Here is a 25,744-nt window from a genome sequence, read left to right on the forward strand (position 1 = left end):
TGGGACGGGATTGTTGTCAAATTTTGATATTTTCAGTATCTACCTACAAATCGAAGTAACAGGATTTAAAAAAAAAAAAAAAAAAGATTTATTTGGGGTTTCGTATCAATTTCATAAGAACACGACCCAGTATCGCGATTGGAAAATGACAACGCCCGGTAGGAGCATACATAAAACTGCCACCGATACGAGCCCAATAAACTAAATTTCAGGATGACGGCCACGAAGGCCTATAAGTAAGCTGGATGATGGCAAACAATTAAGGATCCGATTTAATATGAAACAATGAATATGAAAACATGTTACTGCCATTTTATGAATTATCCTCTGAAGGAAGCCAAAAAGCCTACACAGAAGTAAATAAATAATAATAATGATACTGCTTTTGAATTTTCACAAATTTGATGTTACCATGTTATTGCATCCAGAGGCAAGCATCATATACTTCGGGTTGAATTGAATACACTGCACAGGGCCGTTATGGTCGGCGTTAAAGACGCATACCTAATATGCAAAAGAGGTTGTCATCATCTGACCTTTGATATGTTTCACGGAATCTACCTTATGACCCGATTCGGCGTGCCAAACATGCACTCGACCATCAGTAGAACCACTGAAGACGAACTGGGAGTCGGGGCTGAAGGACGCCTCGAGGGGTAATTTCTTATCGTTAAGATGACCCTAGTAAGATACGTATTGAGAATTCTGACGTATTTGTGCACGTTTGCAGAAACTTTTAAGACAATACCGTTAATGTGTGAGTGGGGTTGCCATGGAAGGCATCTACTAGTCGGATTATGCTACTGTTAGTCGAAAGAAGGATTGTTTTCCCATCTGGACTGAATTTCAGCCCTGTCCATTCACAAGTTTTCTCCGTGTTCAGCCGAAAGGAAGCAAATGGTCCCTACACAAATCAACCATCAGAATCACCAATCACATGTCAACAGAAAGTTTAAAAATATGTACCTTGTCAAAAGACCTGAGGTCATAGAGTTTTACACTTTCTGAATTGACTCCAGCAGCGAAAATAAGTCCTTCTGGGTCAAATGCTGCCACAGGTCTACTTGTTAAATGCATTAAGCCCTGACAGTTTGGAGAACGAAGATCCCAGAGTCTCAGAGTTTTGTCCATTGAGCCAGACAAAAACATGTCATCAACAGGTGACATTGATAGTGCCACCACCCTTAATTTTAAAAGTATATTTTTTACATGGTCATTCAGTTTTAATGTATAGCAAAAAAAAAAAACTTACTTTTTTGTGTGTCCAGGAAAGTATCGAATATATTTATTGTCATGTAATGATAAATACCGGATGGTGTCTGTGGGATACATGATCAGTTTAACAACAATTCAATTTTTTTTTATATTTTTGATATAAAGTATACAACTTACCATCAACTTTGGTAGATGCGTGGATTGCTGTATTTTTCGCATGCGTGAAATGGACCAGATCAACTCCATACTTTTTACTATTTACTGTTCTTTTTTGTCTGCATAAGAAAGGGTAACATGAAATATTCTCATAATTTGAAAAAACGTAGTTGAGCCACTCACGTTCCCTTTTCGCAGTCGTAAATAACAATTTGGTCATCTTCACTACTTGATATGAGAGTGTCCCCGGTAGGCGAAAAGTCTATGTTATTGATCCGGTCTGTATTTTCTTTGAAAACCTTTGCTACTCGGAAACTTCTAACAACTGGCTCCGTCAACTTCATTTCGCCTTTAATGTGCATTCAGTTCTATTTAAACGGCGGGAAAATAACTAGCAAACAGAACATGAAAAATCGGAAAGAATCAATTATTTTGGCGGTGACTTCCAAGTTGTTTACAGTGGCGCCACGCTATGCACATTTCGATAAAAAAAACCAACATAGAATTTGATTTTCTAATCAGTGGCGCAGCTGCAACAAGAGATTTAATACTGTCGTCTGTTTGGGGAAATAGACGCCGGCAACCTCGCGCTCTCCGCAGAAGAATTTCTTTTTTGTAGGCATTGCATATCCTTTACCTTTATTCAGTGTAACAATGGCGGCTGACGCGTTCAGCGGTGTGATAGTCTCGTCGCTGTCAGACTGTGGCCAATCTAAACCGAAATACGAGGAGCCTGTCACACTGAAAACGTGTTACGATCCAAATGGAATCAGCATCACCGTTCAATCAGGTAGTGTGAGAAAGTGCACAACCATTGCCAATGATGACATTTCGAATCCAGACGACGGACATGTGTTCTGTTTAGAGATGTCAGTTTTGTAGCGCTTAATCTTTTAAACGTTTTATTCTATTTTCAATGTACAGAAGCTGGAAGAGACCTGTTCGAGTTTCCAGTAACAAGAACATCAGACTACTCCAAAGTTGGAAAGAAAGGCTACCTGTTTGAATTTGATTATGAGACTGTATTATTCACATTTAAAAATGACACTGGTGAGTTCCTCTCCATTCTATTTCATGATAATGTCCAAGTTTAAAACAATTTTTTGTAGATGCATCCAATTTTCATAAATCACTGGGGAAACTTCAGTTGGGCAAAGACTTGTCAGTATTCACTGAAAGGACAGAAGACTCGTCAGCATCACAGTACTTCCAGTTTTATGGATATTTATCTCAGCAGCAAAACATGATGCAGGACTACATTCGAACAAGCACATACCAAAGAGCCATATTGTCCAATATTGATGACTTTAGGGTAAATTACTCTTTCAGAAGGTTTAGAGACACTGTTCACTAATATTTGGTGACTAGGATAAAGTTGTGCTAGATGTCGGAGCAGGGTCTGGTATTCTCTCCTTCTTTGCTGTCCAGTCTGGAGCTGCAAAAGTCTATGCTGTAGAAGCATCCACAATGGCTCAGCATGCTGAGGTATCTAGCAATCAAAATTCTTTAAAAAAATATGATAACTAATTGTTGTTTTATTTTTCCTAGTCCCTGGCCAAGTTTAATTCTCTGGAGCAGATCCAGGTTGTGGCTGGAAAGATTGAAGAGATTGAACTACCAGAGAAAGTTGATATTATCATTTCTGAACCCATGGGCTACATGCTTTTCAATGAAAGAATGCTGGAAACCTTCCTTCACGCCAAGAAATGGCTCAAAGCGGGTGGTAAGTCAGCTAGCATTTCTTTTATTCGAAACCTACTAAATATTTCCATATTTCTAGGTAAAATGTTTCCTTCCAGAGGTGATTTGCACATAGCTCCCTTCAACGACGAAACCTTGTACATGGAACAGTTTAACAAAGCGAATTTTTGGTAAATGATGTCATATCCTCGCGCTTCGAAAGTGTGCTTTACCGCTTTGCTTGTTGCTCTTTCCAGGTACCAGCAGAGCTTCCACGGAGTCGACCTAAGTTGCTTGAGAAGCGCCGCTATGAAGGAATATTTCCGCCAACCCATTGTTGATACTTTTGATATTCGAATCTGCACCGCCAAGTCTGTGAGGCACGTAGTCGATTTCCACACTGCTTCCGAATCTGATCTTCATCGAATGGGTGTGTATGCATGCTACTCAACTGTCTCCAGACGTCTCGTTTCCGACCCAACGAGGTTTGTAACGATTTCATTTTGCTCGCAGATATCCCGCTCGAGTTTCACGCGCTTCAGTCTGGCTTGGTTCACGGGTTAGCCTTTTGGTTTGACGTCGCTTTCTTTGGCTCATCGACTTCAGTTTGGTTGTCCACCGCACCCACTGAACCGTTAACTCACTGGTACCAAGTTCGCTGTTTGCTTGAATCTCCAATTTTTGTCAAGCAGGGCCAATTGCTCACCGGAACCGTCCTACTTTTAGCCAACAAAAGGTCAGTTAAATCGTGCGCTGCCCTTGTATCTTTCCTTCTCTAAACAAGATACTTTAAATCTGCCAATTCCACCAGGCAAAGTTACGATGTGACGATCGATTTGCGAGTGGAAGGATCTGGTCTGACCAGCAGCAACACACTCGACTTGAAGAATCCATACTTCCGCTATGCTGGACAGCCGGCGCAGCCACCACCCGGTCACAGCACTACATCACCCAGTGAGACATATTGGGCGCAGCTCGATGTCCAAGGAGCGCGACAAGGTGAGTGTAATTCATTCCCTCGTACGTCATGACTTTAGTAATTATAAGGGTACCAGCAGTATAAGTGACGTGTTGTTTTGTTTTTTTAAATTAAATATTCAGCTGTCACGATGGTTAATGGCATGACGGTCAACGGCCTGGGAGAGGTATCTGCGATGAACGACGTGACCAACAACGCTAACTCTTCGCTGCTGGGTCTGGGTAAGCAGCTCACCCACTACTTGATTTTAGGTACGCACTTTGCCACGTCTTTCCCATCTATGGACGCTCTTCTCCCAGCCCACCCCCATTTCTTTCCTTTGCTTTCCTCACATTAAGGCCATTTTTTAAAAGTTGTTAAAAAAAAATTAAAGGTTGATCGTTTTGGTAACTATTAGGTTTTAAAGTTATAGTTGTAGGCGAGTGCCAAGTAATTTTTTTCTTTGGCTCGATTTTTCTTCGCTCTGCAGAAAACCAAGGGACGAGAGGAGGTCGACCTCAGGTAGCCAACACTTACCCAACTTCGCAAATTGGAGGCAACTCGTACACAACGGTACGATGGCGCAATGTTTGTTACGTTTGAAGCCCTTTGAACAGTTAATGTTATTATTATTATTATTATTTATTTGAAAATAGACACAGCAGCTCGTACTGGGGGCCACGTCCCACTATCCGTTGAGCAATAGTTTAATGATCGGCGATTACGTCACGCCTGGCAGCGTGATCTTGCCCACCGCCGCTCACCTGTCCAATATGGAAAGCTTTCAGCCCTGAAACATGAGAAGGAAAACGAGAACGTGACAACTCCGTTACCTGGGACAACTACGGCGTGTCCGCAAGTACTTATCATCGTCCTTTTTTTTTCCCGCATTCCGCGTTCATTTGAAAACATTTCACGCGACCTACAAACACATTCGCATTATTACTTCAATTTTTTTTGTCTCTTTGGTTGGTAATTGTCGTCCCTCTTTTCATTCTTGTAGCCTTTTTTGTTGTTTCACTCTCCCTTTTTTGTCATCATCCTTCGGTCCTTTCACAGGGAGGGAGGGGCATTTTTCTTGGTTTTTATTTTATCTCGCCGACTCTGCGACTGTCTCCCCGATATTTTTTTTTATTTTGCTTTCCCGTTCACTGTCCCATAATTTTCCTTCAGCCATTCACTTAAAGGCGTGTTCTTTCTTTTGATTAAATAAATCAAAGGGTCGTACAGCCTTTTGTCGAAAGCAATTTTATTTGTCTCTCTCAATAGAACGAAGCGGTATGTATGATACACTCTGCAGTAAAAAGAAGTTTGAGAAATTCATGTTTTCAATTGACACTGTGTAAAACAATTATCGAATGTTGCTTTTAAAGAGGGAGCCGACCACCTCTGCGATGTTATTCTTCGAAAGCATCTCTAGTTCCGTCTTTTTAAACAAGTTAAGGGCATTTTGAAATTTTACCTTTGAAGGTGGGAAAAGACGAGCACAATCTTTTTAAATATCAAAACTTAATCATCTAATTAAAGAAATGAGTTTGAAAAAAAAAAAATTCAACAAGTTCTTAAGGCTTCCATTTGCGAACGGTTTCAGCGCCATTGGTCCGCCATTCGTCTCGGCTGATTTTCGATTGCTCGTAGGTCGTTGAATTGCTCAGAACGCAAGCGCCAAGGAATGCGGCGTGATAGCGATACGGCGAAGCGTGAACCTGTGTGTCGTTAAAAATAATTGAATCAATTGAGGTTTACGACGGGGAGCTTAGGGACGTTCTACAATACTTTAGGGATGAGATGCGACGGCGTGAGTCGATCTATTTCGGCTTCGAGCCGTTCTGGAAAGTTGGGCAGTAGGGTAACACCTCCACTTAGGAAAATACTGCGCACCATTTCCTTGCGGATGTCCACACTGCAATCCTGTAACATTTCAATTGAAAAAAAAACGATTTAGAATGATGTTTCAATAGATTTTGCTGCTTGTCTATTTACCTGAATGGCCTTGTGGACGAGTTTCTGGATTCCCGGGTTATCTAAACCCCAAGCTTCCGGATGGAAAAGACCTTCAGTCACCTGGAAACGGCCAATTTCAAGTGAAACTTCCCTGAAAAAAAAAAAAGAAGAGAACATTTAAATGACGTAATGCTAACCTAAAATTCTTTATGAGTTCAAACTGACTCCCAAGGCAGTTGGCCGTTGCTGAACGGCTTTAGATCGACCGTGTCTCTGACGGACGACGGATCGCTCTTGGCTTTGCTCAATTCCGTGTGATAGGCGTTCGTGTCTGGACCTGCCACGTAAGCTAATTTCTCCAGTACATGGCGGATTAAATAAGATTCGACGTCGGTGAAAAGGGAGCAGCGCTGCTGGACGAGGAAGTGGCGCAGGTGGTCGACCAGTTGCTGGCCACCATAAGGCACCTGCGACGCACTCGACTCGAGCATGTAGCCATCCATGATGGGCACAATGTCGATTCGGTCACCGATGTCCACCACAATGCCTGATGTCGAGTTGTACGACAACATACTCAAAACCGATTGGTGAGTCAGATTGACCGCTTGAAGACCGAAATCGTCAAACAGGAGACGGACCAGTTCCGCCTGGGTCGCATGGTTCAGGTGTTTTGGTACGCTCACCTACATTTTTTTTTTATCGATCAAATCATAATAATAAAAAAATATATAAACATTTAAGAATTGATTATCTAATAAATGCGGTTTTGCTTTTTATTCTTTCAAAATCTTTTAACCTGAATTCCGTAAGACGATGGCTCGATGTTCAGTTGCCTGAAGGCCGTCTGGATGAGTCCGGCCACGCCTTCCATATCCAACATAAACTGAAAGGACATTATTTAATTTTGATTACAACAATTTTCAAATATTCAATTATTGAAGGAAAGGGACAAAAAACAAATACCTTGGAAATTTTAGGGGAACGCAATGGATGGGCGAGAGTGCTATTGGCTCGCACCTCGGGCAGAACGGCCTGTGTACCGAAAGCCACATAGTGACCGCTAGTTTTATCAACAGCAGCCACCGAGGGGAAGAACACCTGAGGTAGAGTGGCTAATTTCCCACAAGGAAAAATAAAATAAATCAATTTAAAAGAAAACAAAAACAATGTGTCAGTTTTCCCATTGGATTTCGTGATTGATTTCCACATGCGTTTATATTATTACCTTGGGCGGAGAGAATGCCGGCTCGGACGGACGATGAGCCTAAATCAAGAATGACAATGTCCTTGAATAATTTCGGTTCTTTCGGCATGGCTTGCGGTCGGACGTATGCGTGCAGCAAAGAATTTCCCTTGTAATTCACGTGGCTCAAAAGCGCCTGATACCAGCGATCCGCTTCCGCCTTCGTACTTCCTCTGACGACCATGTAATGTCCTTTCTATTTCATCCCAAGGAAAACAAAAACACATAAATAAATTCGACGATGTGACATTCACGATGACACACGTACCCCGTCGTCGATGCTGATCATGTTGTTGTCGATTTCAACTTGGCCGCCAACCAACTGGAACACAATGTTGGGCTTTTCCGATTGGCTGTTCTGTAATGTTTCACGTCGGTCCAAAAATGAAATTGCGTTCCATGCTGTGGCTCATTTTGTTTTTTTAAATGAACAAATCGTCCTGAACGCGTACCTGGTGACAGTAAAGGTAGCCATCCTTGGCTTGGAAGAATCTGCGCTTCCAGGCGTTCCAAAACGTGGCTTTACGACGACCGGAAGGCAATTTATCTAACGCTCCTTCGATGGCCACTGCAGCCGGATAATCTTTCCCATTCGCTTCATCGGGTATCAGCTCTTGAATTCGATACAAATCATCCAGCAGTGATGTCTAAAAAAAACAAAAAACAAATGCCTTTGAGTTAATTAATCGATTGATAGCGGGAAAATTCAAACTGACCGGGTTCCATTGGGCGGTTGAATGGCGTGGACGGTACATGTCGTAGTCTTTGTCCTTGTCGTTCATATCGATCAGAATGATGGGCTGGATCAAACTGATCACCGACGATGAATGATCTTTTTTCGGTAAGTGTTCCAGCATGCTGGCCGACGAGTGATTGCCGCTGGATGAACTACCCGAACTGGCCTGGCCTGAGCTGCTGGCCGAGCTTATCGTGCTCGTAATTTCATCCAGGCTGCCGAGGCTGCTGCTCCGGCTGCGTTCGGCCTCCGTCGACGATGCCGAATCTTGCTGATGGAAGTTGCTGGTCGACTTCCATTTGCGGACGGACGCAGCCGGATCTTTGACGCTGTCGCTCAATTTAACGGCGGCCCGGCCTTGTTTCAGTTTAACGTCACTCTGCAGCATTATGCTTTTCGATTCGAACTGGTTGCGCAACACTTTGACGGACGGCAGGAACTTCTTCATGCGGCGGATGGTTGAATTGTAATCCATGTTGTGATCCTTCGATGACTGCACGCTCACTAATTCACGAACATTGGCCTGCAATTTTTCAAATGTAAATTTTAGGGAATTGATTTTTAATTTCTGGAATTCTACGAATTGAATTGAGCGGAGCGAAGGGGGGGGGGCTGTAGTTTAACTCTTACCGAAATGTATTTATAAAGCCGAATTTCCATTGGATTTAACAATTAGAGAAAGGGGACGATAAGAGAACAAAGTTGTTGCATCTTTCGTTTCAATGATCACACTGGCCGTTTGATTGTTTTCATTTTTGATAGTGGTCAGTAATAATCTAGGTTGTTTTCACTTTGCAGAAAGAGTGTCAGGGGTGGAGAGTAAATGCTGCATTATTTTTATTTTTTATATATAATTCATTCAACCGGTCAAGCGACACGTAAATCGAGTGCGGCCATTTCTCTTCATGCGCAAGGACTATCTGGATCACGAACGGCCTCATTGTTTTTTTTTCCGCTTTGCACATCGTGAAACGTAAAAAGACAGGTAAACAGCAAGATGGCCGCCTCTGTTTCACCCCAATTATTTTCAAAACTTTTACTTCTTAAAAAGAATCTATTCTCTTTTTTTTTGCCAAACGCGATTTGAGAGTCAATGATAATGTGTTCACGTCTATTCAAATCTTTTTTTATTTGTTTTTATTTTTACCTCCCGATGTGAATTAATGCCGCGGGAAATGGTCTAGCCATCGCTTTTCATGGCAAGGATAAACGAAACTAAACGTGAAAAAAAAAAAAAAATAAATAAATAAAAAAGGAGAACATCTGGCGCATCTTTGTAATAACGAAAACGTGTGAATCCAATTGAGAGAAATAAAGAGAGGGGTGGACGTCGACGTGCTAACAACGCAAGCGTGACTCACGATGAGTACACAACACACTTTGGTTTAATTTTGTTGAGTGGGAGGGCCTTCGGGTTATTAACGTCAAATTCAATAGTGATTTGGCTGCGCATGGCTACGTGATATATTGTGCGATACGAGCACACGAGAACGCAAAGTTTGTTGACGCAGAGGACAGATGGCCCAAACCCGTGTTTTGCATAATTTCAAACGGAAGTCTGAGCAAACGTACGTTTTAAAATAATGATCAAAAAACAAAAGAACATGCTGCAATTGTTTACCTTTGTGGTTTTGTGACTGTTTCTCTGTCGCAGCGTTTCGCAATAAATTTCGATGCACCGATCCTTTTGAATCCGTTCCTCTTGAGCGGCCGGATCGCCTTCTTTAACTAGTTTTTTTACAAAAGATATATTTTAATATAAAACAAATGAAAACACAAATTTAAAAGACTGGAGGAGTTGATCGCTAAGAGTGCCGATGATGACTGGCACATTTTTCATGAAGATTCTTCCCTAGCATTTTTGGCGTTATTTTCATTTTTGTTTTTTTCGTTCAGAATCGTGAGAAAATCAGAAGAGAAAGCATTTTCCGATTCCGGAAAGACAACAATACAAGTAAAAAAAAAAAAAAGGAAGAAGGGGGGGGGGGGGGGGTGGATGAGGAAAAGTTTTGCTTCGATATACCCGAAAAAAAGTGCCAGACTTTTAAGTGCCGTGATTCTCATCCGGCACATCATTGGCAACCAGCCGTGAATTAAATAAAGATTTAATTTTTTTTTTTTCAAAAACGACTATGTTTTTCACAACAACAACGAAAAATTCCTCTCCCTTCCCAAACAAGAAAATGGAAATCAGAAAAAATTCGTCGTAAAAAAAAATATATTAGAATTCGATTTGATATGAATGACTATGTATAGTACCGGGTATAATGTCGTTCGTCTGTTGGAGTGGAACGGCTTCGTCGGTCGGCTCACGAGGCGCTTTGTTTTTGCTGGTCGACTTGTTTCGGCTCTTCTTTTTCCTCGGCTGGATCACTGCGACATTCGAGTAGCAATTCTCCTCGGGCGATTCGACCAGCCCAAGTACCTCTTGCGCTTCATCCTGTTCCTCTTCAGTGATAACGCCTAATCCTGATTTTTTTTTTTTTGTTTAAATCGTTCATAAAAGCCACGACAAGAATGAAATCCCGTTAGAAGAAAGGAAATCAATTTTCTATATGTATGTGCGCGCATTGCAAGCAATAAACAGTTAGTTTCATATGAAGATGAGGGACGAAGAAGAGCGTATTTGTTTTTCGCATGGTGGGGATCGTATACCTTTAGGGGAATCGAGTTCTGTGCCGATGCCTTCGTCGGGCGATGATCCCGACCGCAGTTCAGTTAGTCCGTCGTCGATATCATGGTCTTTTTTTTTCGAGAGGACAAAAGCCAAAAAAAAAAAATGTAGATATTAAAAATCAAATAGAAAAAACGGTGTTTTTCACGTATTCACGCATGTGGTTTAAAAAGCCTCCCCCCCCCCTCAGGTGATTAGTTTGATTCATAATCATGTTTCAACGAACTCATAAGCAGCAGATGCTGTTTTTGATGCACAACCGACAACAAGAAGGAAGGAGTGCTGACCGCTGGATGTGCTGTCGCAGCCCCGACAGCAATAAAACTTGGTATATTATTAAAAGTAGAAGAAGAAGAAGAAGAAGAAGAAGAAGCAGTTCAACGAACCGAAAACTACTGGCCAACGACCCCGCCTCTTCAGCCCGCTTACTGCACCACTAACCGGCCAGAAACGTATCTCTTTTCAGTTCTTTTTCTCAGCCAAAAAGATTTAGCGTCAGCTTGTTTCGAAATCTCGTAAATCATTCAAAATATGCTGATCTTCCATTTTTTTTTAAGAACTAGTTTAACAATGTTTCAAGTCAGAAAGATGAAACAACCTTACCCGGAGATTGATCGCCGTCCAGCGAATCGGCGTCGCAATGATGGAGGTGCTTGCGGCTGGCGTTGAGCAGCAGACGGGCAGAGAGCGGGATCAAGCCTTTAGGGTAGTCGTAATCACTGTCCAGAGGCAGATTGTTGTTGTTGTTGACGTGGTTGAGGTTGTTGCCGCCAATTCGTGGCTGATCATAGATATTGGTGGCAGATGAACGAGGAATGTCGTAAGTACGGATGTTGAGGTATGTGTGATCGTCATCGTCTCCCTCGTCGATGGCATGCACGTCGTGATGATCGTCGAACGTCACATTCTGATAGTGCGATTGTACCACCAGCGAAGCCTTTTTGCTCTTGCCTTTGCGCACGGGCTTGTCGTAACTGTAACGAATCAAATGTTTTGCATGCCAATGACATTGGAGGTTTCGCTGTTGTTCCGTCTTCCTTTGCGTATGACGGGGCTTAACAATAAACCGCTAAAACTATCGTCATTCGATATTCGTTGTTCCGAGCGTCGATGATTGTGCGGGATATCAGGACGTGGGGAGGGCATGATCAATCAATAGACCTTGAAATGCGGTCTCACTTTTTTAGCTTTTGATTTTGTTTTTTAGAGAAGATTAAATTGCGGTGGGGATTGAAATACAAGAAGCACTTTCATTGTGGAGTGGAAATTCAATTCTTTTGAATTTCGAATTGAAAAAAAAAAATCGAAATTCGTTTAACTTACATGTCGTCCATGTTCTGGTAAACTGCGCGGCTGTCGATGTTCTGGTAAGTGTTATCGCCGGCGGGCTCTCCTCGCGGTTTGACGACATCGTAAAGATGATCTTCCTCACTGACTCCGTGCAGCGATTCGGCTATGTTGCGAGGCTGATCGTAAAGGTAGGCGTCTTGCTGATGATTAGCGACATCCGAAGCAGCGCTGCACGACGAAGATGATCGACGACTTTTGCTTCCGGCAGGTCTCTTTTTCCTCGTCTTCGGCGGACCACTCGACTCCGTACTGACCACCATTTTGTTTTTTGTTTTCTCTTTCTATCTAGTCTAATGCCAATAATCTGGACAAAAAAAAAAACAGATAAAAAAATAAAAAAGGAGTCCGTGTACAGTTCCCTGATGCAGATGAAAATGGCAAGAATTCACGCGCACAGTGCGACAACGGTAAAATCCGCGAGTGGAATGATCTGTCTGCTGCCGGATAATTTGCCGGATGAGTGCCCGCGGAAATAACCACGGCTCTTTTTTTTTCTTCTTACCATCAGGCCATCTTCCTTTTGCTATTTTTATTAGCCATATTATTATTTTTTCTTTTGTTTTTTTTTTCCCTTTTTAGTGGCAAAAGAACAACTGCGGTCGAATTCCGTTATATTTGCATTTGCCTTCGCCATCCGGCAGCGAGAGACATTCCGTGATCGCACATCTTTTCCATCATTTTCCCCAATGCGAAACGAAATAGAAAGAAAAAGGAAAAGAACGAGGAAAGGGATTGATCGTAAAACGTGATTGGACTATCGAGCGCATTAAACTTGCGCTTCTGTCTGCGTGCGTGTGGTAAATGTGCGAAAAATCTGCAGTTGGCTTCCAGCTTTTTAATTTGTTGAATTTTTTTCCCACAGACGATGTTTTACAAGAATCCCAGCTATTTAATTGTGTACGTTTGTTTCAATTGCAAATTGCTTCCGTTGTTTCTAATCGAATCTGATGCGCACGCACCTCTTCTTCTTTTAATATCCTTGTTTTAATTGCACAAGTTTCGGCGGTGATTCATTAAGCATGACATTGTGTAGAAGGTCGAGTTTTTTTTAAATCAAATGGGACGTGGCGTGATTTGAATATTAATCAATTCTGTTCGAATTTCGGATGAATTGTCAATGCCATTTCGTGAGAAACTTGAACCAATTTTCACTACGTCCAATCACGCTAGCCACACACTCGTGTTTTTTTGTTTTGTTTTTTTGTTTTCAAAGACAATTCGCTGAACCGTGTCGAGCTGATTTGAACCGGAAATAATTTTTTTTTTCTTTCTTCGAGTGGAACGGAGTCGTGTATAATTATCCGCTATTGTGTCGCTGTCTCTACTACACCTGCACCCCTTCGTGTCAAAGAACATACGGAGGGACTATGTCTCCATTTCTTTGTCTCCCATTGCCCCGTTCGCCAGCTTGAAGAAGAAAAAAAAAAACCGCACCTGGAAACGTCGCACACACATTTTCGAAAAAGCGCATGTATATTCCCTTTGAAAATAATGGAAGACTTCCTGTTATTTCCATCCTCCCCCCTCCCTTCTTCTTCCCTGTTTCAACCACTCTTTCTTTTGTCTGACAGTTTGCCTGTCCAGCTTTCCTTATCCATCCTCATTCACTTTTTTTTTGTATTTCTTTATTTGTTTCAAACTTTCATTAAAACTAATTTAAAAATCAATCAAAAAGGTAATGGTATTTTACCTGTCCGTTGGTGTCGCTTCCGTCAACTTCCTTTAATTAATCGAAGAATGATTCACTTAAAAAAAACAAATCACCATTGGCACTAAAAAAATCGAAATCGTTCGAATAACAGCCTGTAGTGACGTAATTAACAAAAAGTATCTTCTTCGAGACAAAACCAAATGCGCGTCCTATCACGAGCAAAGCCGTAGGTGAACTGAACGGTCGCTTCCAACGCACGGCGCAGGTAGCATCGACACGCACGCAAACACTGTGTTTTTTTTTTTTGTTTACTGTCTGTGTCTGTGTCTCTTCCCTTGAGTTGGGTGGGCCTGTGGCACAGGTGCTAGTCACGTGACTGTTTCGGCTGACTCTAGAGCAATCCTGTGTGCGACGATAACTATCCGAAAAGCAATGTCAGCTGGCTTTCTGCCCGCCTTCGAAATAGTTCCGACAGCAGCCATTGTTCTCGTCGTTTGTCTTCTACCATTCTTCTTTTAATAATATTAAAAAAAAAAGAAAAGGCAGGGAATAATAATGTGTGGATCCCTTAGGAAAAAAACAAAAGAATATAGACGAACACGCACGAGCAATTGCGCAGAAGCGGAGGATGAAATGAATTTTTGAAGATCGGATGTCGTTTGAAATTGGGCCTTTTTTTTCTCTTCATCTTGCTATGATCTGTAATAAATAAACATGAAACGGTTAGTTGTTTTGGGGGGGCCAATCATCGCTGTTGGAAATTTCCCTGGTAAGTGCCGCTATTTACATGTACGTAGTGACGTATCTTATTATTTTTTTATTTGGTCACGGTGGACAGAAGAGGTTCACGCAGTATTGACGATGAGAACAACATTTTTATAGGAGGCGCGTTTGGAATGGGTGTTTTCCTGCTTTTGTTTCTCTGTGAAATCTCTGAAAACAATTTCCTCCCCCTTTAACGCAGTGCAACAATCAACGGTACACTGACTCCGAGTGGCATGCCAAAGGCTCCCTTCCAACTATCGTTTTTTTCCCCAACTTGCACGTATACTTATTATAAACTAAACAATTTATTTGCGATTTGAACTGTTAAGAGAAAAAAAAATGGCGTTCTTTAACCCCGGACTTGGGGAGGTTACCATTCATTATTCATAAATTATCATTAATATGTATTTTTTTAAACCTTTAATTATGTTAGATCAGGTACATTTTTACCCCCTGAAAAATTGTATTCATTCTTCCACAATCATTTTCCGTACTTCGTCCCTTCTTCGGAAATTTTTTGAAAGTGCCGATTGTAGTGCATGGTAACATAAAAAAAAAAGGCTGAGTGTTTAGGCACCACCGTTTCCCATAATGAAGATTACATAATAGGGAAACTGAACGGCATTTAACGAAGGGATAATTACGGCAAAAACAATCACACATTTTTTCGTTTTGAAAAAACGGAACTCTTTATATGCGGCGCGCGTCCATTATTCGTAATGAACAACTGCTGCTGCCTTCCGAATCAACACTTACAAACAAAAAGCTTAAAAGGAAAAAATAAAAACGATTCTTTTCGCGCGAGCAAGATTCTCTCATGTTCCACCGGTTCTACATTTCGCGTGAGATTTGATCATCAAATTGATGAAAAACTCCCAAACTCGCCATTCCCCCCCCCCCCCCCCCCCCGTGGTTTCCCAACATCATCACCTGTTTCTTTGTTTTTCTTATATAGAAAATGCTAGCTAGAGCGGATGTCTGTCGTCAATGACAACCGTCTATAGCATCATTTTATTTTTCCGGAGAAATGTCAACAACAAAAGAGCCGGAACTAGAGAGGGTGTGCATGACCGTGACTGTCCAGTTCCCTTTCGTTATACAAGGAAAAATGGTAACACAAAACATTGATTCATAATGTATCGAGCTTAGTCCGTGACGTCACTCTGTGCTCCGGATATTGGAGCTTATTTGCATTTCTCGTTCAAGTGCAAATTGTATACAAACGTGTGTTGATGGTAATGCAAATGGATAGTGGAGGTAGTAACGTTATAAAGGAACTCACGATCAACTATAGACTAGCCTTTAAATTATACAGTCCGTGAGAGTTAAAAGGGAATTTTAGCTTCTCACCTTGATGTGGGGACGAATACATAAAGCGTTTGATACGTGTCCTCGATCACCCTAGTGAAAGCTCGGACCGTCTTTATAATTTGTTTTTTTTTTCTCGTGTCTTGAATAAAATAAAAAGGGCCTTTTTAACTATTATGTAATGGTGTGTCTCCCATATTAATCTTTAGGTTCGTCCTCAATGGCCGGCGTGAACAAAATTTTATTTACGTCGTTTATTTGTTTGTCTTAAAAGATGGGAGCGTATGAAGAGACATGGTGAGAAAATACTATTTTTTAAAAAAAAAATTTTATATATATTTTTTTTGTTTTGTTTTAAACATCGGCACTTGCTCGACCATTACAATCGGCCACAACTGTGATTGATTGTGTTAAACGTTTTTGTTCAGCGCCTCGTGTAAGCTGTCGGTTGAACCCCCGACTGAGTTGGCGGAACTAACTGTTGGCAAGAATATCTTACGAAACAATAAAAAAAATAAGAATTTGGACAATGAATGAACGTTAACTTTATTCACGTTAACTTGTTCTATTCAGTTCAGTTGCGCTCTTGAATTTGTCTGTGAATTCTCGAGGTATTTTTCAGCACAAAAAAAAATAAAAAGATTTGCATATACAATAGCATGAAATGTCATCGAATCGTTTCCTGTCATGGCTGACCAGCTGAACAAATTATCATCTACAATGTATTGATTTCCTCGGGACAATTTTTGAACGTTGCAAAAAAACGTTCCGGAATTCCACTTGGCTGATCGTTGACGTATCTGCGATTCATTGACAGTTTCAAGGCCCAACGTTCCACGCACAAGAAGAATCAAACCGGATAAATGTATAAATCCTGATTCTGTTCAGATATAAAATATTTTTTTAAAAAGATTTATTCAGATGTAGAGTTAAGCAGTGCGTGAAGGTGATGAAAACACCAAGGCTACATGCTGATTGTTATATCTGTGCGGGTTCTATAACCTGTGGATTGGATCGTACCGCAGATTGAGTACAATTCTCTTGATTTTGAATTTGATTTATTTCAAATCGCATTGATCAAACTGACATTGGTGCGATATTTTAAGCGTTAGGACTGTGGTATTTTTTACAAAACATTGCGGCGTTCAATTTGGCTATTGGGACCCTCAGGTTGTCGATTACGTAACCCACCTTTAGGTAAGTCGCAGCTTACCACACCTTACATCAAGAGTGTATGGCAGAATTTTCTTGATTTTCTTTCAGATTTTTGTTTATCGTAGTTGCCTTGAAATGTTCCATTTGGTTGTGTTTATTGCCGGCTACACGTTTCCACATGCAAATTTTGGCAACCTTTCAACGATCGTGTAATTGTGTGCGAACTGCCGTAACTCATTGCTATAATAGTCTGTGCAATAAAATTTGATGACGAAACGCTTAAAGTTGTTTAGAAATGTATTTAAAGAATAACTGTTGAGTGTTAAAAATTGAGAATTGTTTTCCGGTAATGTTCGCAAACTTAAATTGCGTTCCATGACGTTTGCCTTCCTTCGGTGAGTAAGTGAAGCTTAAACTTCTCTCTGACGTCAGTAAGATTTGATGCTTTTCTCTGGGCTATATTTTAACATATTAAGCATTAAGTTAAATACAACATGGTCTTTGGGCAGTTCTTGAGTAAAAAATGTATATATTCAAGGACGGTAGAGTAGCTGGGACAAGCGCATCTGAAAGGCATTTGTATCTTCGTGGCTGACAAATACTTGGCTTAATTAGGTTCCTATTTCGATTTTTCATCGTTCAGTGTGATCCTGTAGAAAACAAAACGCTATTCACGGTTGAGCGGCGTCGGGGACTTCCCCCTAGGCCCTGCCCGTGCTCGTTTTTGGTCCGTAGATCGAGGCGGAAGAAAGACACGACGTTCAGCGTGACGTAAAGGCTACGTCGCCATTGAGCTACTCTGCGTAGGGGGTACGGTATTTCGACTCCAGGATGAGACGTTTCCCAGGAACCACTGAGGAACCGTCCCAACTCAGTTTCGTTTCATAAAACGGAAAGAACCGATGGCGGTGTGAATCGGGTTCGGTACGCACCCTACCGTTGGCATACTAAATTATGTTCCATTTTATAAACTAAAGGAACTTCCAACGAAACTTCGTCAGCACATCCACAGCTCCAACTGCACATTAATTCAACATCAGTGGACTCACCTGAACAGTTGTCGGACCTTATGTTTTGGATGCAATAGGAGTTTTTTGGGTTTTTCCCTTACAAGTGAAAGTAAAATATATCGCAGCACAAGCCGATGCGCAGCGTAGTCTATGACGATCTAACCGACGAAGTAGTTTGCATTATTTTAAGAAGATGAAAAACATTGGGGTTACCGCTTGCCAGTCCCGTTCAAAAGCCCAGTTTTGTTTGATTGTGATCATCCTATTGCTGATCGTATTTTTGTTTTTGCATTCTGAAAAAGTGATACACCATCATTATCAAGAGTCACAGCAAAATCAATTGGTCAATAGCGCTCCGGTAACATCTAGATATCCGGCTTCGAATCGCAGTTACAACTTGATGGAAGAAAACGTTTCACCAGGACAAGAAAGCCAAGGCAACAGTGAATGCTCCCTAGGTTTGCTGCAATCGAAATTTTATTTGATTTGATTGTTTTTTCTATTTTACTTTCTGATGATTGTGCAGATTACATGAATAGCCAGAAATTGCCGCAGGATCATCCTTGCGTTATCGAGACGATCCGGCAACATTACTTGAATAAACCTTCACCACCGAGCATCCCACTGAAATTGGACTCTGATGACGACAAGGATCGATCGCCTGGTCAAACGGGTGTCATTTTAAGGCTATTGAAAAATAAAGTACGATTGAAAGCTCAAGATTCTTAGATTTCTTTAATGTGACTACTTTAATTTGTATGAATCTGTATGTGCAGACAGATGGATTCTTCGTAGAATGCGGAGCCCTGAATGGTGAATACATGTCGAATTCACTCGATTTAGAAAGGAAATACAACTGGAGTGGAATACTGATCGAAGCCAATCCAATTACTTTCCAAAAACTCTTGTCACGTAACCGAAAAGCGTGGACGCTGCCCATCTGTCTCAGTTTAGAACCGTATCCTACCGAGGTTTAGTATAATCAAAATTTGAATACCTAAGCCATCAGTTCAAAATGTTTCCCATGCAGGTTATATTTCAGCCAAAGAGTGGTGATCCTGGACACAGTCATATTGAAGCGGATACATTACAGAAACCTGGAATACCGGGCGTCGATCCTGATGCGGTTAAAGTTCAGTGTTTTCCGTTTTATTCCGTTTTGTTGGCAGTCGGGCGGACAGACGTGGATTTTTTTAGTCTCGACGTCGAAGGACACGAACTGCAAATACTCAAGACCATCCCCTGGCACAAAGTTGACATTAAGGTACATAAAATCAAAAGTGATGGCAAAGTTGCGAAAATTGTTTTAAACACCGAATATTTTTTGCTATTTTTTTTTCCCCTCTTGTATGTCATAAAGACGTTGACTGTTGAATGGGACCACATCCCGGAAGGCCAGGAAGCGTTGTCTCGTTTTTTGGAAGACAGTGGGTTCATGAGGATTGGAGCATTTGATTTTCAGTTCACCAGAGATGTCATCTTCGTTAAAGATTTGATTAATATCTGATGAACGATTCTTGTGTTTCACTCGTCTCTTGAGCAAAAATAAAATTGCTAGACAATGATAGTTGAAAATGGAATGTGAATCAATTTTAGGTTAACTGAATTTAATTCTGTATCCTACATATTTTGTACGCTCCTATTTTCAACGGTAAGTAGTCAAATGAGTTGCTATAATAGTGGTAATTCGGATCAAAATCGATTTATATAAAGGTGCAGGACGATGCTAATTTCCAAAAGTTTAATATGCTTTTAAGTCGATCAACGACTAATTCGAATTAAAGTCCCCCGGTGGCGAACGTGGCAAGTTTTCGAGTATTAGTGACATCGCACGAGGGAAATGAAATTTTAAGCCCGACTAAATAAGCCCGACTTTTCTCTGTCGGGCTTTAAAAATTTTTCTGCAAAAACTGACACTCAACGGAATTGGTTGAATATCACAGGATATACTCAAAATTGGATGCTGATTCCGGAAAAAAAGCTATTTTTTTTTCATTAAGTTAATCGTTTTTGAAAAAAACCGAATATTTGACGCAACGCTAGCGCTGATGCAGTAGAAATATTCGGTGTGTGTACGTAGAGTATTAACTAGAAATGGGACCGGTAGATGGCGATATCAGTAAAACAGGAAAAAATACCAAAAAAAATAAAAAATATGGCAATCCGTTAAAAAAAAAAAAAAAAAAAAAAGATGGCGAAACAAGATGTTTTTTTTTATGGTAAAACGGATTGCCTTTATGGCAATCCGTTTTACATAAAAAAAAAAAAAATGGCGGAAAAAAAATAAAAAATCACACTTTTTTCTTTTTTTCCGACACGTAGCCATCTACCGCTCAGACTCATTATTACTGGCGTAGGCAATTTCAGTCCATTGGATGCCATTCGCAGTTAGTTAAGTAGCGTGGATGGAGAATAACGCGTGGCTGGAGGAACAATTGAAAAATGGATAAGATAATACAACAAAAGGATGGTAAGTATAAACATTATTATATTGGTTTTCAATTATTAATTATTGTTTATTAGATCAAATTATGAAGCTGCAGGCCCAATTATTGGAACAACACAAAATATTAGATAACAGCAAAGCTAAGGATGGTAAGGGCTTATACGTAATGATTCTATTTATTTGCTTTTATTCATTTGTGTTTTGTAGCTCAAATTTTGAGTCTACAAGCTCAGCTAGGGGAAAAGAACAAATTGGAATGGAACAGTTTCCAAACAGTGAAGGAGGTTTTTCCAAACTCATCCCTAACTGAACATGAGGATGAATTGGCATTAGGCGAACACAGTCAGGTACCTAAACTTTTCAAATAAGAATTCAAAATAAGTATAGAATTTTAACAAACAATTATTTATTGCTTAGTTATTCAGTCTACCACCTGACAGTGTGTTAAAGTTAAATTCTGTTAGTGCTGCACTAAAAGAATTGTTAGTAATAAGTCCATGCAGCGAAGGAATTGAACAATTGTGGGATCGTATTTGGGCTGAAAATGGGTGTGGTACGGAAACCCAGAAATAGCATGAGTTCAACATAAAACATGAATTAGGTACTTTTCGGTTTTTTGTCTATCGAAAAAGTATTTTTAATGCTATTATTTTGCATTCACAGATTTTAACGGGGGATCAAATCAAGTCTGGAAGTGTTACAGGATGGAAGAGTGAGCCTACAGATGAAAAAACACTGAGAGTGCATTACCGTAAGGTGTGAGGTAAATTAATAGAGTAATACAAATTGCCTAATGAGAAGTACCATCTTGTGTTAATGAATCCAGTACAACAGCAATCCTTTATAGTTCTGTCACAGCTAGAAGCCTCAAATAATTCTGCTTCTCTGTCTAAAGAACAACTTGTCCTTTATGTTCAGAGTGTTGGGGAAACTGGGTATTTAAATGGCCCTAAAGATGTTTTAATTTTGCTGCTATTGCAGAGATGAACATCATACATGGACTCTTTAGGTATGAAAGGATTTTTCTTCAAATAATTTTGAATTTATGACGAAGAATTTCTCCTCCTTTTGCCAACCAGGTCTTATCTACCAAAAAAAATTTTATCCAATAGGAAAGGATTTTCATGTACTGGGAAAACAACTATCAACAATGCAACATTCTACAGGTGCTAGTTTATCATTCAAGAGCCTTATACAATGAAGTTAATCTGCAATTTGTATGTCCTTTCCCAAGCTTCCACCAGAAGTTGAATCTATGAGTCATGTAAGTTCCATGATCAACAATTGATGTGTTTAACGGTGTTGTTTTTCTTTTCTCAATATAGGTTAATAGTAACATTGGATCTGAAAAGATTCTTGGTTGGGGCAAGACACTGAATAAATTGTATTGATTGGATGGATGACATGACATTGCTATACTTAATTCGGATTCCCCAGACGGTATTTGATATTTAAAAAATTGAAGTGCATATCTGGGCTCCCTTCTTTTCTGAAGCCCCGTTTCCCCTTGACTCATAATAAGCCCGTAGGGGGTCATGCCCCTACTGTACGGTATATATAAAAACAACATATACCGAGGTTTGGAGGGCTCTGGCCGGAAAGGGGACGTGGGGTGCCGCTTCGTCCGATGATGTGTTCACGGAGGGTGATGTGGCTGCCCACAAATCCGAACTAAAGGTTAATCGCTCCTGTAAAAATGTTCCAAATCTTCAGCTCTTCTTCCGGCTTCTCTTAGCCAATCACCGGGTAATCTCCCCGGTGGGTCAACAAGGCAGTGTCTCCCCCTGCCTGGGTTGACGGCAACTTTTGAAAGGGCTATTGTGCCTTTTTAAAGTTGCAAAAATAATTGTAATGTGCAGAGAATTGTCAATAAAATTTTTTTTATAAAATATTTTTTGCAAAATTCGTTTCTTTCATTGTCTGTATTCGCTGTGTTCACACGTTACACTTTTTATATTTAGCTTGCTTAATTCACCTTTATTGTTTTTGTCACCTTTGATGGTAAGCATTGTTTCCATTGGTTTATCGTTTATCTGTAAGTATTATTTATTACACTCTTTGAATTGTTCAACTTAGATTCAAGGAACAATTGGATATTTTATGAAGTAATTTTGTATTTTGTTTTACTCGTATGGGAACCGATCCCCAGACATTCAGCGTGCAACGCCGATGCTCTAACATTGAGCCACGAGATATATTTAAATTTTTTATTATCGCATATCATATGTTATCGTCTAGGATGTTTATGCAGTCTTTCACAACTATATGTTTATCTTTCTATTGCTTCCATAAGGTTCTTAGCTCTGTGGTAGAGCTTTTATCTGCGATACCTGTTACCCTGGGTTCAAACCTCAGTAGATGTGTAAAAATGAAGTAGAATATTGTACAAGAGTATTAAGAATATTGCAGAATTGCATTTCAGTTTTATTCTAAGTGTAAATGCAAGTCCACAAGTGACTAGAAAAAAAAGCCAAACTAAAATCATATGATTCGTGGCTCATTGGTAGAGCATCGGCGAGGTATGCCGAACATCCAGGGTTCGATCCCTGGATAATAATAGAATGCTGATAATAGAATGCTTACATATAAACGATAAACCAATACCCGTCACCTTACCATCAAATGTGACAAAAACAAATAAAGCAAAGCCAAAAAAAAAAATTGATAAATGTAATGTGTGAACAAAGCTAACACAGACAATGAAAGAAACGAATTTTGCAAAAAATATTTTATAAAAAAAATTGTATTGACAATTCTCTGCACATTACAATTATTTTTGCAACTTTAAAAAGGCACAATAGCCCTTTCAAAAGTTGCCGTCAACCCAGGCAGGGGGAGACACTGCCTTGTTGACCCACCGGGGAGATTACCCGGTGATTGGCTAAGAGAGGCCGGAAGAAGAGCTGAAGATTTGGAACATTTTTACAGGAGCGATTAACCTTTAGTTCGGATTTGTGGGCAGCCACATCACCCTCCGTGAACACATCATCGGACGAAGCGGCACCCCACGTCCCCTTTCCGGCCAGAGCCCTCCAAACCTCGGTATATGTTGTTTTTATATATACCGTACAGTAGGGGCATGACCCCCTACGGGCTTATTATGAGTCAAGGGGAAACGGGGCTTCAGAAAAGAAGGGAGCCCAGATATGCACTTCAATTTTTTAAATATCAAATACCGTCTGGGGAATCCGAATTAAGTATAGCAATGTCATGTCATCCATCCAATCAATACAATTTATTCAGTGTCTTGCCCCAACCAAGAATCTTTTCAGATCCAATGTTACTATTAACCTATATTGAGAAAAGAAAAACAACACCGTTAAACACATCAATTGTTGATCATGGAACTTACATGACTCATAGATTCAACTTCTGGTGGAAGCTTGGGAAAGGACATACAAATTGCAGATTAACTTCATTGTATAAGGCTCTTGAATGATAAACTAGCACCTGTAGAATGTTGCATTGTTGATAGTTGTTTTCCCAGTACATGAAAATCCTTTCCTATTGGATAAAATTTTTTTTGGTAGATAAGACCTGGTTGGCAAAAAGGAGGAGAAATTCTTCGTCATAAATTCAAAATTATTTGAAGAAAAATCCTTTCATACCTAAAGAGTCCATGTATGATGTTCATCTCTGCAATAGCAGCAAAATTAAAACATCTTTAGGGCCATTTAAATACCCAGTTTCCCCAACACTCTGAACATAAAGGACAAGTTGTTCTTTAGACAGAGAAGCAGAATTATTTGAGGCTTCTAGCTGTGACAGAACTATAAAGGATTGCTGTTGTACTGGATTCATTAACACAAGATGGTACTTCTCATTAGGCAATTTGCATTACTCTATTAATTTACCTCACACCTTACGGTAATGCACTCTCAGTGTTTTTTCATCTGTAGGCTCACTCTTCCATCCTGTAACACTTCCAGACTTGATTTGATCCCCCGTTAAAATCTGTGAATGCAAAATAATAGCATTAAAAATACTTTTTCGATAGACAAAAAACCGAAAAGTACCTAATCCATGTTTCATGTTGAACTTGTGCCATTTCTGGGTTTCTGTACCACACCCATTTTCAGCCCAAATACGATCCCACAATTGTTCAATTCCTTCGCTGCATGGACTTATTACTAACGATTCTTTTAGTGCAGCACTAACAGAATTTAAATTTAACACACTGTCATGTGGTGGACTGAATAACTAAGCAATAAATAATTGTTTTTTAAAATTCTATACTTATTTTGAATTCTTATTTGAAAACTTTAGGTACCTGGCTGTGTTCACCTAATGCCAACTCATCCTCACGTTCAGTTAGAGATGAGTTTTGAAAAACCTCCTTCACTGTTTGGAAACTGTTCCGTTCCAATTTGTTCTTTTCCCCTAGCTGAGCTTGAAGACTCAAAATTTGAGCAACAAAACACGAATGAATAAAAGCAAATAAATAGAATCATTACGTGTTAGGCCTACGATCCTTAGCTTTGTTATCTAATATTTTGTGTTGTTCCAATAACTGGGCCTGCAGCTTCATAATTTGATCTAATAAACAATAATTAATAATTGAAAACCAATATAATAATGTTTATACTTACCATTTTTTTGTTTTATTATCTTATCCATTTTTCAATTGTTCCTCCAGCCACGCGTTGTTCTCCAGCCACGCTACTCAATTAACTGCTAATGGGATACAATTAACTCAAATTGCTTACATGCCTGTAATAACGAAACCGACTGATAGATGGCTACGGGTAGAAAAAAGAGAAAAAAGTGCGATTTTTTTTTTTTTTCCGCCATTTTTTTTTTTTTTTTTTATGTAAAACGGATTGCCATATATTAACGCACAAGAATGTTAAGAAACATCGCTATCAAGTTAAGTTATTTGTTACAGCTAATCAGTGATTACAGGGGAACAATAACGCCACCTTTTTTTCCTATATGCAACCCGTTCACATTTCAGGCTATAGAAATAAGCCCGACAAAAAACATAAGCCCGACTTTTTTTTAAATTTTGTATTTTATTTTTTTAACTTCCATATAATACGAAAATATGTGATTTATATTTTAATTTAACAAGGATCACGCAAATTGCATTAATTTTTCCTCTGAGACTTGAAATTCCAGAACTAAATGTGAAAAACTAGTTTACTAGCGCGCCAGTACGCTACAGCGCTAGCGTAGGGAAAATCCTCACGATAGTTTTCTTCGTTTATTTGAAAAACTATTAGGCCCATTGAAAAATAAACTTGATTTCCGTGATTCCCATTTAATTCTGAATCGAAATCATTTATTTTAAGCCAAATTTGAAATTTGGCCAAAAATCAAAAAGTGGGAAGGCTATTATTATATTATTTAAAATGTTGAGGCCAATTCGGTTTCATTCACTTTTTTAAAATTTCCAGATAGCGATTATGTCTATACCATAGCTACGCGAACGCTGAAGAAAGCTCCGCTGGATT

General features: G+C 39.9%; 4 protein-coding genes and 2 long non-coding RNA genes across 9 annotated transcripts; 3 read left to right on the top strand and 3 right to left on the bottom strand.

Moving 5' to 3' along the window:
• Nucleotides 1-73: 73 nt before the first annotated feature.
• LOC130693533 (WD repeat-containing protein 82-like) lies at nt 74-1,846 on the bottom strand. The gene is made up of 8 exons (XM_057516699.2): nt 1,555-1,846; nt 1,393-1,490; nt 1,253-1,319; nt 967-1,183; nt 749-904; nt 562-681; nt 412-504; nt 74-346 (listed from the first exon to the last, which is right to left on the bottom strand). Exons 1-8 carry the CDS (start codon nt 1,731-1,733, stop codon nt 314-316), a joined length of 963 nt encoding a protein of 320 aa, XP_057372682.1. The 5' UTR covers nt 1,734-1,846; the 3' UTR covers nt 74-313.
• Nucleotides 1,847-1,943: 97 nt separating this feature from the next.
• Nucleotides 1,944-4,825, top strand: LOC130693566 (histone-arginine methyltransferase CARMER-like). 4 transcript variants are annotated; one of them, XM_057516740.2, is made up of 12 exons: nt 1,944-2,161; nt 2,296-2,421; nt 2,481-2,683; nt 2,740-2,856; nt 2,920-3,094; nt 3,152-3,242; nt 3,309-3,481; nt 3,565-3,787; nt 3,863-4,071; nt 4,153-4,281; nt 4,500-4,582; nt 4,666-4,825. In XM_057516740.2, exons 1-12 carry the CDS (start codon nt 2,026-2,028, stop codon nt 4,801-4,803), a joined length of 1,803 nt encoding a protein of 600 aa, XP_057372723.1. In that variant the 5' UTR covers nt 1,944-2,025; the 3' UTR covers nt 4,804-4,825. The 4 variants fall into 4 exon arrangements, with proteins under 4 accessions (XP_057372723.1, XP_059350523.1, XP_059350522.1 ...); XM_059494540.1 differs by having other exon boundaries at nt 1,945-2,161; nt 4,153-4,251; XM_059494539.1 differs by having other exon boundaries at nt 1,945-2,161; nt 3,863-4,050.
• A 416-nt stretch (nt 4,826-5,241) lies between these two features.
• On the bottom strand, nt 5,242-13,761 carry LOC130693502 (uncharacterized). The gene is made up of 16 exons (XM_057516655.2): nt 13,647-13,761; nt 11,930-12,260; nt 11,210-11,580; nt 10,588-10,674; nt 10,192-10,401; nt 9,554-9,660; nt 7,913-8,455; nt 7,649-7,843; nt 7,465-7,554; nt 7,179-7,392; nt 6,917-7,065; nt 6,750-6,836; nt 6,179-6,636; nt 5,993-6,104; nt 5,786-5,920; nt 5,242-5,715 (listed from the first exon to the last, which is right to left on the bottom strand). Exons 2-16 carry the CDS (start codon nt 12,214-12,216, stop codon nt 5,572-5,574), a joined length of 3,189 nt encoding a protein of 1,062 aa, XP_057372638.1. The 5' UTR covers nt 12,217-12,260; nt 13,647-13,761; the 3' UTR covers nt 5,242-5,571.
• Nucleotides 13,762-18,038: 4,277 nt separating this feature from the next.
• LOC130693165 (protein Star-like) lies at nt 18,039-19,364 on the top strand. Its single transcript, XM_057516288.2, has 5 exons — nt 18,039-18,303; nt 18,372-18,547; nt 18,622-18,816; nt 18,876-19,109; nt 19,206-19,364. Exons 1-5 carry the CDS (start codon nt 18,039-18,041, stop codon nt 19,350-19,352), a joined length of 1,017 nt encoding a protein of 338 aa, XP_057372271.1. The 3' UTR covers nt 19,353-19,364.
• A 1,607-nt stretch (nt 19,365-20,971) lies between these two features.
• On the top strand, nt 20,972-22,101 carry LOC130693556 (uncharacterized). Its single transcript, XR_009001710.2, has 3 exons — nt 20,972-21,054; nt 21,118-21,300; nt 21,371-22,101. It is a non-coding gene; the product is annotated as an uncharacterized LOC130693556 (long non-coding RNA).
• Nucleotides 22,102-23,324: 1,223 nt separating this feature from the next.
• LOC130693576 (uncharacterized) lies at nt 23,325-24,367 on the bottom strand. The gene is made up of 3 exons (XR_009001729.2): nt 24,308-24,367; nt 23,900-24,245; nt 23,325-23,828 (listed from the first exon to the last, which is right to left on the bottom strand). It is a non-coding gene; the product is annotated as an uncharacterized LOC130693576 (long non-coding RNA).
• Between the last annotated feature and the right edge of the window lie 1,377 nt (nt 24,368-25,744).

This window comes from Daphnia carinata, chromosome 3, assembly GCF_022539665.2.
Source record: "Daphnia carinata strain CSIRO-1 chromosome 3, CSIRO_AGI_Dcar_HiC_V3, whole genome shotgun sequence".
Lineage (NCBI taxonomy): Eukaryota > Metazoa > Arthropoda > Branchiopoda > Diplostraca > Daphniidae > Daphnia > Daphnia carinata.